The sequence below is a fragment of the Moschus berezovskii genome, chromosome 22 (assembly GCF_049115385.1).
Source record: "Moschus berezovskii isolate FMDL1 chromosome 22, NW_MosBer_1.0, whole genome shotgun sequence".
NCBI classification, from domain to species: domain Eukaryota; kingdom Metazoa; phylum Chordata; class Mammalia; order Artiodactyla; family Moschidae; genus Moschus; species Moschus berezovskii.
The window spans coordinates 2,231,940-2,248,508 of record NC_142481.1 but is presented as its reverse complement, the minus strand read 5'-3'; the positions used below and the strand labels follow the sequence as shown (position 1 = coordinate 2,248,508).

The following is a 16,569-nucleotide window of genomic DNA, read 5'->3' as shown; positions in this document are numbered from 1 at the left end:
ATGGCTAAGGACCAGACATTTTTTCAGGGTTGTGGACATGTCACAGCCAGCCCTGGGGCACAGTCACCAGCGTCTGTGACACCCCAAGACACACTCATGGAAAACTCAGACTGTGACCAGGAAACCTGGCACTTCCGGTTCAGAACATTTAGCAGCTCGGAGGAATCCGACCCTGTTGAGGATCTGAGGAGACTCCGTGAACTCTGCCATCTATGGCTGAGGCCGGATCTTCACACCAAGGAGCAGATGATGGACAGGCTGGTGCTGGAGCAGTTCATGATCTGCATGCCCCTGGAGTGCCAGGTCTTGCTCAAAGAAAGCGGGGTGCAGAGTTGCAAAGACCTGGAGGACTCGCTGAGAAATAAGCGGAAACCCAAGAACTGGGTGAGTAGGACCTAGTGATGGCCATGGGACGAGGAGACATCTGCAAGCTGCAGAGATCACAAGATAGGACCTGGGGGGTTGGCTCTGTATCAGTGACTCCCAAACAGGTGAGAGAAGTTCACAGTTGGGCAATTTGGGAGATATTTTTGGCTGTCTCAACTCGAAGGACGTAGATCTCCTACACCAAACGTGAGCTTCTATTGTCAATGCCATTGGATGCCTAAAAGCTACATTCCATGTCTTATAGAGACTGATCTTGATTGATTTCTCCTCTCACAGACCATAGTCTGCATACAAGGACAGAAATATCTTGTGCGCGACCCAGATATTGAGATGGTTGAAGCCAAGGCCGGTGACGTGGACGATGAGAGAGACCCATGCAGGGAGACCCAATCCCCCGCGAGTGTCATACCTCCAGAGGATGGCAAGGAGGAAAGTCAAGAGCTGCAGAATCTGCCAGGAGCCATGGGCCTGTCTAGGGAGCAGGTGAGTGAGTGGAAGCAGGTAGAAGAGAGTCAGGTGGGTATGGCTGCTGGAGTAATTGGGAGATTGGCAAAGGATAGGGACGGACCCATTGCTTCCAGGAATTCCCACGGATACATTCAGTTCCTAGACAGTTTTTCTAGCCAGTGTGAGAATGAAGATCATCCATCTTTGTCCCTCTGCCATGAAAGCTTCTAGTCTCAGGAGTGGGGAGAAGGGAACCTGTCTTCCTGACATGATTCTAGGTTCAATTTGCTGCAGGTAAATGCACTGACAGCTGATGTACCCACGGCCACTTTCCCCAAGGGCACATTATATTTCAGAACATGATCACTCCTTACAACTGAAGGAGCAACTCCAAATTGGACTCATTTTGCCCCCGAGTAGACACTGGGCTCGGAGAAGGCAACGGCAGGCCATTCCAGTACTGTTGCCTAGAAAATCCCATGGACAGAGAAGCCTGGTGGGCTGCAGTCCATGGGGTCGCTACTAGTCGGACAAGACTGAGCGACTTCACTTTCACACATTGGAGAAAGAAATGGCAACCCACTCCAGTGTTCTTGCCTGGAGAATCCCAGGGATGGTGGAGCCTGGTGGGCTGCCGTCTATGGGGTCGCACAGAGTCGGACATGACTGTAGCAACTTAGCAGCAGCAGCAGCAGACATTGGGCTTCCCTGGTGGCTCAGATGGTGAAGAATCTGCCTGCAATGCAGGAGACCTGGGTTCGATCCCTGGGTCAGGAAGATCCCCTGGAGAAGGGGGTGGCTACCCACTGTAGTGTTCTTGCCTGGAGAATCCCATGGACAGAGGAACCTGGCAGCTATAGTCCATGGGGTCGCAAAGAGTCAGACACGACTGAGCGACTAACTTTCACTTTCAGACATTGAAGAATGAATGGAAAACAGTTGATTTGTTCAAATGCAGTTGGGTAGGGGCAGGGGATGCTGTTGACTTGCATGGAGTAGAGACCAAGAATACTGGTCATCATCTTCCTATGTACTGGGTAACCACCGTCACAAAGATGAATCCAGGCAAAAACTCCAACAATGATGAAGTCAAGAGAGCTGGACCTAGAGTTCTCTACTTCCAGAGTCAGGGGCAGGCAGAGTGGGTATGACTTGGAGAGACCTATGCATAGAGAAGTCAGAGTGCCAATGTGATGTCCTGATTTGATTTCAGGATACAGTCTGTATAGATCCAGGACAGTCTTGAGTATCCGGAGATGATTATCAATCAAGGGTGATGGGGTGGACCAGAAGAAGTCAGGGCATGTCCCCTAAAATGACATTCAGAAAGTTAGGAGTCTTAGATCAAGATACAAGGCAGATGGGGAAACAGGAAACTGTTTTCCACGGACTAAGGGAGGTGGGTTATTGACTCTGCTTGGTTGTCCCTTGTCAGGACCAGAAAGCTCTCCCGCCAGAGACCATTCTTGAAACAGGTGAACTGGAGGGTCAGATGCCCAAGGAGAACTTGGAGAAGGACCTGATGGAAGACAGGGGAGAGACAAAAACCCTTCAGTCTCAACAACCTGAATTTCTGAAGGGTCCTGGTGAGTATTCAAAACCGTGAAATTCAGAGTTAGTGACTCCCTCCTATGGTGGCATGGGGCTGGGTAGCCAGCATTACCATCCCTTGGATGGGTGGGGTGGCGATCATTGTCCAGTGCCAACCTTCTCCATCATCAACGTTCCAGAGTCCCACAGTCCAAGCTCTTAGCTTGGTTGCTTGATGGGAACTTCTCAGCCAACATCAGGGTTCCAGTGAGGCTGGCAGCACAGAAAATGCTCCTTGTTAAATGTGGTGCTGAATCTCGTCTTTCAGCAGATTCTGGGAGGGCAGAGAGACAGAAGAATCCTCAAGAAACAACTGATATTTAAAATGTGACTCCTGAACTCTTTCCTCCTGTATTCCAGAGGGAGACGTTTCCACTACGAGTGGATCCAGAAGAGGTCCTCTGAAGAATCGCAGACATGTCAAAAGGAAACGGGACAGCAGTCCCACTTGCCAAGACGTGCATCAAGAAGCAGCCACTTGTTTGGACCAAGGAGAGTTCTCAGGACAGCTTGGGCCCCATTCTGTTGGTTCATCTGGCACAGTGGGACCCACCAGTCTTCCTGAGGGAGCAGAAACCCCGGGACGGGCACCCTCTGAATGCAGGGTGTGCAAAAAGAGCTTTCCTTATCAATCACAGCTTACCCTGCACCAGAGGACACACACAGGAGAGAGGCCCTTTCACTGCGACATCTGTGCCAAAGGGTTCATACAGCTTTCAGATCTGCGGGTTCACGAGCGTATCCACACTGGCGAGAAGCCCTACAGCTGTGATCTCTGCCTCAAGAAGTTCACCCACGACTCCACGCTGCGCGCTCACAAGAGGACCCACACCCAGGAGAAGCCTTTCCGCTGTGAACACTGTGACAGAGCTTTCAGCCACAGAGGGAACCTCAATGTTCACCGACGCACCCACTCTGGGCTCAAGCCTTACGTGTGCCCTGAGTGTCACAGTGCCTTCCGTCAGCTGGGGACTTTCAAACGCCACCAGAAAATCCATTCCAAATGACTGGCTCAGGACCCTACTCTCAGGTCCAAGTGCCTTCTGCTCCTGGAAGGAAATTTGGGATTATTTGTCACTTATGTGAAACAATGAAAGGGTGACATGTGAAGAACTTAGGATCGGACTGGAACCTGATGGGATTCCATTCACATGAATCAGGCGAATATTTGAGTGATGACTTATCTCTCCCTTCAGATTTTGTTTTCTACTTTAGTGTAGCCTGTGTTTTTCTGATAAGTTTTGGCTCTGTGTTGTTCTTCTTTCAGTGAATGCAGGTCTCATGAGTTTTCAGTACTTCTTCGTGAAACTGAGGTCACCGCTGATTGTCCCTCCATTAGTAAGTAAGTAAGTAAAGTTGCTCAGTCGTGTCCGACTCTTTGCGACCCCGTGGACGGTAGCCTACCAGGCTTCTCTGTCTATGGGATTCTCCAGGCAAGAATACTGGAGTGGGTTACCATTTCCTTCTCCAGGGGGATCTTCCCGACCCAGGGATCGAACCTGGGTCTCCCGCAGACGCTTTAACCTCTGAGCCACCAGGGAGGGGACGATTTAATTGTAAAATAGGATGCTCCTAGCAGAGTGGCCAGATGAAATACAGGATCACCAGTGAAATTTAAATTTCAAATAAACAAAGACATTTCTGTCAAGTAAGTATCCTGTGTATTTCCTCTTCCAAGATTTTTTTATATGGAGTAGATGATAGCTGTGGTTTGTTACATGGCCATTATTATGTGGAGATATCTTCCCTCTGTAAAGCTTCCCCAGTGGCTCAGCAGTAAAGAACCCACCTGCAACGCAGAAGACCCAGGTTCGATCCCTTCATCAGGAAGATCCCCTGGAGAAGGGAATGGCAACCCACTCCAGTATTCTTGCCAGGAGAATCCCATGGACAGAGGAGCCTGGTGGGCTACAGTCCATGGGGTCACAAAGAGTCGGACACAGCTGAAGCAACTGAGCACACACGTCTTCCCTCTGTACTTGTTTGGATATTTCTTCCCTAGGTATATAGAAAAAGGAAGACTTGTAACCCAACAACTATCATATCTCTATTCTCTCACTCTTGCGAACTCTTCAGGCAAATGTAGAAAACAATTCACTAAACCAGGACTACCAATCCATTTCCCCCAAAAAATGCAATCCATAAAAGACTGAAGTACAACAAATAAAGTCCTCCACAAAACCAATATGGAGGCCTCTTTAGTAAGTCCTGGTTCTTCTGGTGTAGTTTCCATGCAAAATGAATCCCCCTGGCTTACCTAAAACGGTTCATTCTACAACATTCACCCAATCACTCCACTTTTGGGGTAACAGGCAGGGACCCCTGAGATTTCCCCCAGCACCGTATAAATAGAGACATTTCATCTCCTGGCACAGTTTGAGAGCCAGTCCCTGACTTGGGAACACTTAGGGCAAGAGGGCGCAATGGAGAATATGTCAACTGGGGACATGTGAAGAGACTGCTTAGAGGTCAGGACAGATGGACGTGGGTTTCAGAAGGGTTTGGTTTTCTATGCTACGTTCCTCAGTTCGAGACCTTGTGAAAACAACTGTTCTCCCTAGATCCCCATATTAACTGTCGTTGATTGCTGAACTGTTCCATGACATGAGAAGAAGTTGTCACCCGATTGAACCTGAAAACCCCAAAACACTAATGGTAAAATACACATGCACCCCAATATTCATAGCAGCAGTATTTACAATAGCCAAGACATGCACGCAGTGCAAGCGTCCATCAGCAGAGGAGTGAAGACGTGGTATGTATATGCAATGGAGCATTACTCGGTCATAAAATAGAACAAAATTTTGCCACTGGCAGCAACATAAATGGACCTGGGGGGCATTATGCTTAGTGAAGTAAGTCAGACAGAGAAAAGCAAATATTGCATAATATTATTGATACTTATATGTGTAATCTTAAAAAAAATGGCTAATATAACAGGGACTTCCCAGTAGCTAAGACTCAGAGCTCCCAATGCAAAGGGGGCCAGGTTAGATTCCTGGTCAGGGAACTAGATCCTGCTGCCAAAACTAAGACTCAGAGCAGCTGAATAAATAAATATTTTTAAAATAATTAATTAAAAAATACAAAAGCTAGTGAATATAACAAAAAGCAGGCTCACAGATACAGAGAACTGACTAGTGACGACAGGAAAGGAGGGGAGTGGAAGGCAGAGACCACTGGGTGTCAGGATATAAGGATGTTGTGTGCAACATGGGGAATAGAGCCCGTATGCATTAGACATCGAATATCTAGCCATTGCCGTTTATCTAATGTAACAGTAAATGAAGTGAAAAGTGAAAGTCACTCAGTCGTGTTCGACTCTTTGCGACCCCGTGGGAATAGTCCATGGAATACTCTAGGTCAGAATACTGGAGTGGGTAGCCTTTCCCTTCTCCAAGGGACCTTCTAACTCAGAGATCGAACTCAGGTCTCCCACATTGCAGGCAGATTCTTTACCATCTGAGCCACCAGGGAAGTCCAAGAATACTGGAGTGGGTAGCCTATCCCTTCTCCAGCAGATCTTCCCAACCCAGGAATCGAACTGGGGTCTCCTACATTGCAAGTGGATTCTGTACCAACTGAGCTAGCAATAAGTGACAATTAACTCCTCTTTGCAAGCTTGGAACATTTCTCTTGAAATCATCCAGCCAGCAGAGGGCAAGGGGATCATTTCTGTACATTCTTGCCAAACTGGATATTGTACTTTTGCCTCCAGAGGCACAAATATAAGGCCTTTTTTTTTTTAAAAAAAAAAAAGGATTTATTTATTTTGGTTGTGGTGGGTCTTCGTTGCTGCGCACGGGCTCTCTCTAGCTCTGGACTTCCTGCTGGCGCAGTGGATAGGAATCTGCCTGCCAGCGCAGGGGACACTGGTTCGAGCCTGGGTCCAGGAAGATCTCACATGCCAGGGAGCAACTAAGCCCAGGTGCCACAACTACTGAGCCTGTGTGCCTAGAGCCCATGCTTGCAACAGGAGAAGCCACAGCCAAAAATAAATAAAAAGTTAATTAATTAAATAATTATTGTAAAGACAGAGAGAGACCAGAGACTGAGGACTCTGGATGCAGCACCAAGACCTGACCCAAAGGACAAGTGGCCCAGTGGACAAGTGACCCAAAGGACAAGTGGCCCAGTGGACAAGTGACCCAATGGACAAGTGGCCCAGTGGACAAGTGGCCCAGTGGACAAGTGACCCAAAGGACAAGTGGCCCAGTGGACAAGTGGCCCCGTGGACAAGTGACCCAGTGGACAAGTGACCCAGTGGACAAGTGGCCCAGTGGACAAGTGGCCCAGTGGACAGGTGGCCCCGTGGACAAGTGACCCAGTGGACAAGTGACCCAGTGGACAAGTGGCCCAGTGGACAAGTGACCCAGTGGACAAGTGAGCACGGAGTGTGGATATCCTGAGTGGTGCCTTTGAGACAAATATCAAATTACTACTTTGTACATCTGAAACTAATGTTATATTGTAAGCCAACTATCCTTCAGTAAAAAATAAAATGAAAAAATAAAAATAACCAGTGCTTCAAATGGGGAAATGTTTTGCTAACTGATGCCCCAAGGAATGAGTACCTGTTTAAAATAAATAAATCTTTCTGTTGTTAGTGCAGGAAGGAATTTGATCCTTCGTATGATATTGCACATGATCTGCCATCCTTTCCTTTTACTAGAATGCTATATTTGAATTTTATCATGAAATATTTTATTATTATATAAATCATTATTAACCCCAAAGTATCATATAGAGGTAAAATTCTGATTACTATAATGACAACCTTTTTTTTTTTGGCCACCCCACAAAGCATGTGGGATCTTCCCTCCCTGACCAGGGATCGAACCCGTTCCCCTCCACTGGAAGGCTAAGTCTCAACCACTGGACTGCCAAGGGAGTCCCTGTTCTAGCTTTCCCTGTGCGCCTGCACTTTCTCTTTCAATGTGGACTTCAGAACCTACTTAGTAAATTCTATTTTAAAAATCCCATTGGAACATGTCTTTTTTTAGTTTGCCCAGTTTCCTTTGCTTCTATTGGCTTTTTATTTACAACCACACTGTCAGCCCAGTACCCAGCCCATGTCATAAGCCCCACAAACATTCACTGAAAGAGGGAATGTGTAAGGTCATGCATCCACAGGATAGAAGAGTGTGTTGTAGACAGAGCTTTACTGCGCTGGCAAACCGTCTGCGACAAACTGATAGCTGGAAGAAAAAGCAGGTTACCTAGCGTAGGCAGGATGGGGTTCTGTTTGCACATTTGGTACAGGTGCAGGCAGGTGTGTGCGTGCAGGTGTGCGCACCCGGGCACGTGTGTGAAACCCACACCACACTAAACAGGGTCACCACGAAAAGAATAAAGAAACGAAGTGCACATTTCTCTGCATTTTTCAAGCTGCTATTGTCAGCAGCAGTGAAGACACTTCGCTTTAGGTGAAAAAGCTTTTGCTGACTATTGAGTAGTGGGAAACACTGCACAGAGTCGTCTCTAACCTATGATTCCAAGAGTGTCACCCTGGAACCTCAGTGGGGTCAGACGCCCGCTGAGGAACTGGGGCTGCGAGCAGGGAAGAGGAATGGGTGATGGGACAGCCAGAGGAAAACTCTGTCTACAGAGAGCGAGTCATTCAGCCAGGAACTCCCAACGCAAGGCACATGGGTGTTAGACAAAACAAACAAGGAAGAGAAAGAAACTGCGTCAGCGCTCACAGGCGGGTGCCGCCTAATTACAGCCCAGAAGTCACTCTCCTCTCGCAAAGTTTTAATTCCCTCTGCTGCTGCTGCTGCTAAGTCACTTCAGTCGTGTCCGACTCTGTGTGACCCCATAGATGGAAGCCCACCAGGCTCCCCCGTCCTTGGGATTCTCCAGGCAAGAACACTGGAGTGGGTTGCCATTTCCTTCTCCAATGTGTGAAAGTGAAAAGTGAAAGTTAGGTCAGTCGGTCGCATCTGACCCTTAGCGACCCCACAGACTGCAGCCTACTAGGCTCCTCCATCCATGGGATTTTCTAGGCAAGAGTACTGGAGTGGCTTGCCATTAATTCCCTCTACTAGGTTCAAATTTGTTTGTTCCCATCCCTCTCTTGCTCGGAGGGCAAAGTTTCTTTTTCCCCTCGGTGTGCTCTCTGTCCCCGTGGCCTCAAAAATGAAGTTGTTTTTCTTGACCCTCCCGGAGATGGGTTGAATAATTGATCGTAATTATGCAGCCTGGCAGGAAAGATGAAGAAAACAGCCTCACCTACTTCCAGGGTCCCTCCGAGGGTTGTTAAGGCGATTTTAATGAGTCCCAGAGGGTGATGCTCAACTTCTTCCTGTTGAGATGCTGAAATGGCATCAAAAAGTTCACTCTGAAGATCTGGAAAACACGACTTGCCAATTGCGAGCTGCCAGGCTGGGCTGCTTGGTTCAATGCTTATTAAAAAAAAAAAAAACTACAATCATTGCCTGTTTCTGATCGTGACACATCAATCCTAAAGGAAATCAGCCCTGAGTATTCATTGGAAGGAGTGACGCTGAAGCACCAATACTTTGGCCACCTGATTGGGAGAGCCAACTCACTGGAAAAGACCCTGGTGCTGGGAAAGATTGAGGGCAGGAGAAGGGGATGATGGAGGATGATGTGGTAACAGCAACACTGACTCAGCGGACATGCATTTGAGCAAACTCCAGGACACAGTGGAGGAATGAGGGGCCTGACAGGCTGAAGTCCATGGGGTCACATGAGTGTCAAAGTCTAAGAGTCAGACACAACTCAGCCCCTGAACCACAGCAACAATATGTCATATTTTAGGTTCCACACATTAAGTGATACCATGTGGTATTCGTCTTTCCTGGTCTGACTTCACTTACCGTGATCCTCTCTGGGTCCGTCCTTTGCATGGCTGAGTAGCATCCACTGTGTGTGTCTCACATCTGTATCCACTCATTGAGACGAGCAGTCTGAATAGTCTTCGTGTTTCCTGTGTATACAAATATATGCTACATACACATGCTTATATGCACAATATATACATTATACGCACACCTGCACAAATACACACAGACACAGACACACACATTACACACATGTATTGTTTAAATGCAGAACAATTAAGAGGAGTAGCAAAGAGACTTAAACACAAGAGTGACATGATCATGGTTTCCTTTAAAAAATCAACGCAGCAGTTTCTGGGGACGGATGGCCCTGGAGGCCTGGAGCAGTGGGGAGCCCACTGTCATGGCCCAGGCTGTCCCTCCTTGTGATGAGCATGCCCTGAGTTAGGCAGGGGTGAAGACAAAAGTCTGAGCAGCATTCAAAAAGGTGTCTCGAGGGCCTCTGTTGCAGATGGTGATAAAGAAAATCAAGTCTAGAAAAGAAAAAGAAAAGAAAAATAATTTTAAAAAAAGAAAAGCAAGCCAGGGGCCCAAGGGGCTCCCCCTGAAGGCAAACTGGAGTTGAAGGGCAGGTCTGAAGGAGGAACATTAGTGCCCATTTTTATTCTCATTTTTATTCTATTACCAATATTTTCTAACTTTCCTTGTTACGGCTTCTTAGACATACCCCTCATTTAAAAGTGGACATTTAATTTCCAAATACATGGGATTTTAAAAGTATCTATGATATTAATTTCTCATTTCAATGCTTCCTCCTCTGCAATTGCCCTCTGTGGTTTTCCAGTCTCCTAACTTTATTACTGGAAAAGACTCTGATGCTGGGGAAGGTTGGGGGTGGGAGGAGAAGGGGACGACAGAGAATGAGACGGCTGGATGGCATCACCGAGTCTGTGGACATGAGCTTGAGTGAACTCCGGGAGTTGGTGATGGACAGGGAGGCCGGGCGTGCTGTGATTCATGGGGTCACAGAGAGTCGGACACGACTGAGCAACTGAACTGAACTGAACTGAACTTTATTGAGGCTTTCGATGGCGAAGTCAAAGATCTCTCTTGGTAAATGTCACAATTTGCTTGAAATAAGTGGGTTTTTTCAAACATCTTGATATTGATTTCTAACATAATTCCACAGTGATAAGAGAAAACGCCATGTATGACTTCAATAACTTTAGACCATGAAATTTCTGCACCTGCCCTTATGTCCCTGGATATGACACAGTGTCCCCTAATTTACAGTCTATGGGAACTTGAATAGAATTTGTATCCTCCTGCTGGGTGAACATTGTATAAATCTGAAATATGTAGAATTGGTTCATAATGCTTTCAAGTCTATTATAGTCTACCACTCTGTACATTCATTTTAATAATTTCTGAGAGTTTGATATTGAAACTCCAACTTAAAAAAATCCTAATTTATCTACTTAAAACAAACAATTGGAACAAATAGTGGAACTATATGTAACTTTGTTCTGTATTTTCCAAATCTCGTGTAAATGTATTATCGTATTTTCATAATTTTAAAAAGAAAAAATAAGGACAAAAAGCAAAAAAATTATATAATGGGACGATATGTGACTTTGTTTTGTATTTCCCAAGTCTCCTGTAAACGTGTTATCATATTTTCATAATTGAAAAAAGAAAAGCAAAGACTGTCCATTTTCAGTGGTCAGTGAGCAGGTCGGTGAGACGGATGTCCAGGGAGATACCCAGTGGAGCCCATGGGTAGCTTGGTTTTGGGGTCTGGAGCAGACAGTGGGCTTGACCACTGTCTGCAGAGGGGTTCGCGAGCCCCAGGTAGTGGAGAGGGTAGGTGGGGAGAGAGCCCTGTATCTGGGTGAGGTCCACAGGAAGGACTAAGCAGGGTAGGGGACCCAGGATACTGTCAGAGGCCACAGCAATCAGGACAGGAGTGAAGGAAGGGGGACGCAGCGGAGACATTCAGGGGCAGTGAGATGGTAGACTTCCAGCAAGGGGTGACTCATCGGGGCCAGCGGGTCAGCTGGGGATGACCCCCAGGGCTGACCCCCATGTCCTCAAGAGAATTTAGGAGGAGGTTACGGAACACTTGCTCCTGGGACATGAGCTTCAGAGTCCCTCCAGTGCCTCCAGATCAAAGATGTGCAGAAACCAGACGCCCACTGGCCTCAGACGCCTGGAGACCTGGCCGTCTTCCACCCCGGATCTTCCCGCCCACTATGGCCACATCTTCCTAAGCGTGGGGGGCTCCGTGAGCCTCTGGCACGTTTGAAGAACTCTACCACCCTTAGGGAGTGATGGGGGTGCAGTTTGGGGCAGTCGACCCCTCCTTTTCTATTAAAAGTCATTTCTATTGGAAGTAAGCAAATATAAGTAAACAAAAATAAATGTTCAGAATACCTTTTCCTAGTTTTTTTGCACCTGATTTGTGATTTTGCAGAAATAAGAAATACTATGAGGACTCTTTCCTGGTGGCTCAGACAGTAAAGAATTCACCTGCAATATGGGAGATCTGGGTTGGGAAGGCCCCCTGAAGAAGAGAATGGCTATCCACTCCAGTGTTCTTACCTGGAGAATCCCATGGACACAGGAGCCTGGCAGTCTACAGTCCATGGGGTTGAAAAGAGCTGGACACAACTGAGCAACTTTCACTTTCATAAGGAATCTTGGGTCTTCCTTGGTGGTTCAGATGGTAAAGAATCTGCCTGCAATGCAGAAGACAGGGTTTCCCTGGTGGCTCAGTGGTAAAGAATATGCCTGCCAATGCGAGAGATGCAGGTTCGATCCCTGGGACAGGAAGATCCCCTGGAGGAGGGCAAGGCAACCCACTCCAGTATTCTTGCCTGGAGAATCCCACGGACAGAGGAGCCTGGTGGGCTAAAGTCCGTGGGGTCGCAGAGCCAGACACGACTTAGTGACTGACACTTTGGTGTGTATATGTCAGTCCCAATCTCTGAATTTATTCCTCCTCCCTTACTGTCTGGTAATCATAAGTTTGTTTTTCACAACTGTGATTCCATTTCTATTTTGTAGATGAATTCATTTGTATCATTTTTTTTAGATTCTCTATGTAAGTGATATTGTATGATATTTGTCTTTCTCTGTCTGAATTACTTCACTCAGGATGACAATCTCTAGCTCCATCCTGAAAGCCCTGTGGCCAAAACACACTTTTCTAACACTTACGCTTACAAAGCAGCAGCTGTTGAATAGCTGAAGGCTTGGAGGAATGATGAGTATACCGTACGTGAACGTAAAGGACTTTGAACGCTTCACGGTGAAGTGATCTTTTTTTCTTTTTTTCACTTTTTTTCCTGCCATGTGGCCTGTGAGATCTTAGTTCCTGACAGGGGATCCAACCCCTGGTCTCGGCAGTGAAAGTGTGGAGTCCTAACCACTGGACTTCCAGGGAATTCCCAAAAATCACTTCTTAAGAGACGTATGGGTAACATATCATTTACTGTTGCTGTTTAGTCACTAAGTTGTGTCTGACTTTTTGAGACTCCATGGACTGTAGCCCACCAGGCTCCTCTGTCCATGGGATTCTCCGGGCAAGAACACTGGAGTGGGTTGCCATTTCCTTCTCCAGGGGATCTTCCCCACCCAGGGGTTGAACCCGGGTCTCCTTCATTGGCAGGCATATTCTTCACCACCGAGCCCATCACGGGTCCTACACAAACAGGAGATGGGAGTCATAGGATGACAAAGATCAGGCTCAGCATAAAATTATTCTAAAATGTTGTTTTAGGATAGATAAGCAAGGACTTCGCTGGTGGTCCAGTGGCTAAGACTCCGTGCTCCCAATGTCGGGGACTCAAGTTTGATCCCTGCTCGGGGAACTATATCCCACATGCCACAAGTAACACCCCCAGACAGCTAAATCAGTTCAGTTCAGTCGCTTGGTCCTGTCTGACTCTTTGAGACCCCCACGGACTGTAGCACGCCAGGCTTCCCTATACATCAGCTAATCCCGGAGCTTGCTAAATAAATAAATAAAAATTTTTGAAAAGTATCTGATGCACTTAACTCTTATCCAGGTACCAAAAAAAAAAAAAAAAAAAGATAAGATAAATAAGCAGACGCCAGTGGGAAGAAGCAGTCTGTGTGTCAGCCCCTGGTGTCGTGGGCACAGAGCAGACACCTGTCAGCCTCCGGGTGGCTGGAGGGCGAGTGTGGGCAGTTAGCTTCACCCTTGGAATCTGGGAGAACAGCGAGTGACCAGAGTCCCATTGGTCTTGGAAGGAGCTTGTCCACCCCAGCCCCCAAGCCCACTGTCCACAAGTCAGGGCCCTCTCTGAAGATGTTCTTGCTGATTCTGCTTTTCTTGGGACTGGCAGATGCCTGCATCCCCCGGGAAGGTAAACCCAGCTCCTCCTGCTGTCTCCCCCTCCTCTGTTTCTTCTTGCCAGGGGCGGCTGCCTGGTGGCTGGCCTCAGAGAGCCTCCTCGGGTCCAAGACCAGGCTCCTTCCCGCTCCCTGTTTAGAAATTCTCACTTCCCCTTTTCCTTGGTGGAGATGGAGGGGTGGGCGAGTCCTGGGTATCACGGCTCCTGCCCCTGGAGACACACAGACTTGTGTCTGAACCCTGGTTAAATCACTGACTTCTTAGGTGGTGCGGTAGTAAAAAGAATCCACCTGTCAAGGCTGGAGACGCCAGAAACTCAGGTTCAAACCTTGGGTCGAGAAGACTCCCCTGGAGGAGGAAATGGCAACCCACTCCAGTATTCTTGCCTGGGAACTCACATGGACAGAGGGGCCTGGCGGGCTACAGTCCATGGGTCACAACGAGTGGGACATAACTGAGCACTCACGACAATCTGTGACACCGGGGTGGGAGTGCTTGTCCCACAGAAGTGTGCTAACCTGTCCTCTACACGCTTTATCAGAGATGATGTGTTGGTGAGGTGTCTTACTACCCGTGATGTTAAGTTGGATCACCAACCAGCTACTATTTTCCCCTTTATAACTGATAGATAATCTGGCTGAGATCACTGGGAACATCACAGGTATTCTATTCCTCCTCAAACATTCCCCCCACAAATTGCAGCATCCATCTGTAGATCTTGTCTGCCAAAATGATTGCTGTAGTATTTGCACGATGGTGATTTTCTATCTCTCTGATTCCTGCTACATGTATCCGTTGGAATGCTTCTGTAAGGAAGACTCAATGCTTCTGCTCTATTTATTCAAGTAATTATATCACTATGAATGCACGGATATTTATTTTATCAACAAAAAGTAACAGCTTATCTTTTGATGGGTGGAAGGGTGATGGCCACCAGTTGTCTTTTGGACCTGCTAAGTGTGAAGAGCCTGTAAGATGCACAAGACCTCCATGGGCCACAGGTTCCGTGAGAGCAGGGTTTGCGATGTCTTATTTTCTCCTGTACCAGCATCTCTCTCCCTACCAGTGTCACAAATGCCTACAGAGCAGGAATTTAATCTAATTCACCTGCACTCCTATCATCAAGCACAGACCGGTGGCCAGTATATGTGGCTAGTGAATGTTGGATAGATGGATGATGCAGGATAATGGATGGATGACAGGTGGATGATGGTTAGATGGATAAACTGATGGGTGGTGAATGGTTGGATGGATGGATGGAAGCATAGATGGATGATGAATGAATGGAAGGATGGATGGATGACAAATGGATAATGGTTAAATGGATAAATTGAAGGATGGTGAATGGATGGATAGAAGGATGTATGGATGGTGAATGGGTGGATGGATGGAGGGATGAATGGATGGTAATGGGTGGATGGGTGGAAGGATGGATGGTGAATGGGTGGATGGAAGGATGGATGCTTGGTGAATGGGTGGATGGAAGGAAGGATGGATGGTAATGGGTGGATGGGTGGAAGGATGGATGGTGAATGGGTGGATGGAAGGATGGGTGGGTGGTGCATGAGTGGATGGAAGGATGGATGGGTGGGTGCTGAATGGGTGGATGGAAGGAAGGATGGATAGATGGTGAATGAATGGCAGGATGGACAGATGATGGATGGATGATGGGTAGATGGGTAAATCAGTGGGTGGTGAACCAGTAAATGGATGGTTAGATGGATAGTGGGTGGCTAGAAGGATGCGTGGACTTAAGTAGCTTTAACATAGACTGGATGGGTTAGTGCGTCTCCAGTGACACTTTCAACCCGGGGTCCTTGGGCACTGCAGTGATCTAATGCTGAGTTCTCTCCCTGCTCCCTTCTTCCTGTGTCTGCTGGGATCCGGATGGCCTAACACTCTCGCCTCCAGTTGCGACTGAAGAAAAAAGTAAGAACTGTGGACATCCCAAGTCTGTATTCCCATAGCCAGTTCCTCTCAGATTCATGTAGATTTTAGGACCCCTCTGGGGATTCTGGGGAAAGATGGGCTTCGTCTTGGGGGCCAAAGCAAGCCATTGACATCTCTGTCTTCTAATGAGGCCTGCTGCCCAAAGGGATGTTCGATCATCCTTTTGTCTGGGGAAGACAGGCTCAGTGGGTGAATGGAGAGCTCTTATCAGAAAGGAAGAATGGTTGGAATATTTCTACTAGAGTTATATTCTGACACACACACATATATATAAATAAAACCTATCTGTAGGATTCATTTATAAAACTGTAATGCTAAAGAAGCATTCTCTGAACTTACGGTTTCTGGAAGAAGGATGAGGGGAAGGGACAGTTAGGGAGTTTGGATGGATGTGGACACAGCTGTATTATGGAGAACCAACAGGGACCTACTGTGAGCACAGGGAACTCTGCTCAGTGTCACGTGGCAGCCTGGATGGGAGCAGGGTTTGGGGGAGAATGGACACATGTATACGTATGCCTGAGTCCCTCTGCTGTCCACCTGAAACCATCACAACACTGTGAACTGGCTATACCCCAATACAAAATTAAAAGTTCTAAAAGAAGAAGTAGAGTTCTCAACATCCTTGCCAATAATGTAACCAAGCTGTTTGATCTTTGTCTAACTGTACATGACAAACGACATAAAAACAGTCGCTCACGAAATCCCTCCCTCTGTAAGAAAAGGCTAGGGTGAATGAAGGATTCATGGGGTTGCAAAGAGTCGGACACGACTGAGCGACTGAACTGAACTGAACTGAAATGAAGGAAGCCTGAGTGCACACACAGAGTGGCTCTTAGAATAAGACATAGCTTCTCCTTCTGGGGCCCCATCCTATCTGGGACTTTGCTGGTGGCTCAGCTGGTAAGGAAACTGCCTGCAATATGGGAGACCTGGGTTCCATCCCTGGGTTGGCAAGATCCCCTGGAGAAGGGAAAGGCTTCCTACTCCAGTATTCTGGCCTGGAAAATC

General features: G+C 47.3%; 1 protein-coding gene across 1 annotated transcript; it reads left to right on the top strand.

Annotated features, from left to right (window-relative positions):
• LOC129545992 (zinc finger and SCAN domain-containing protein 5B-like) lies at nucleotides 1-3,431 on the top strand. The gene is made up of 4 exons (XM_055410639.2): nucleotides 1-384; nucleotides 664-870; nucleotides 2,270-2,420; nucleotides 2,785-3,431. The coding sequence occupies exons 1-4, from the start codon at nucleotides 1-3 to the stop codon at nucleotides 3,429-3,431; spliced, it is 1,389 nt and encodes a 462-aa protein (XP_055266614.2).
• Nucleotides 3,432-16,569: the final 13,138 nt, after the last annotated feature.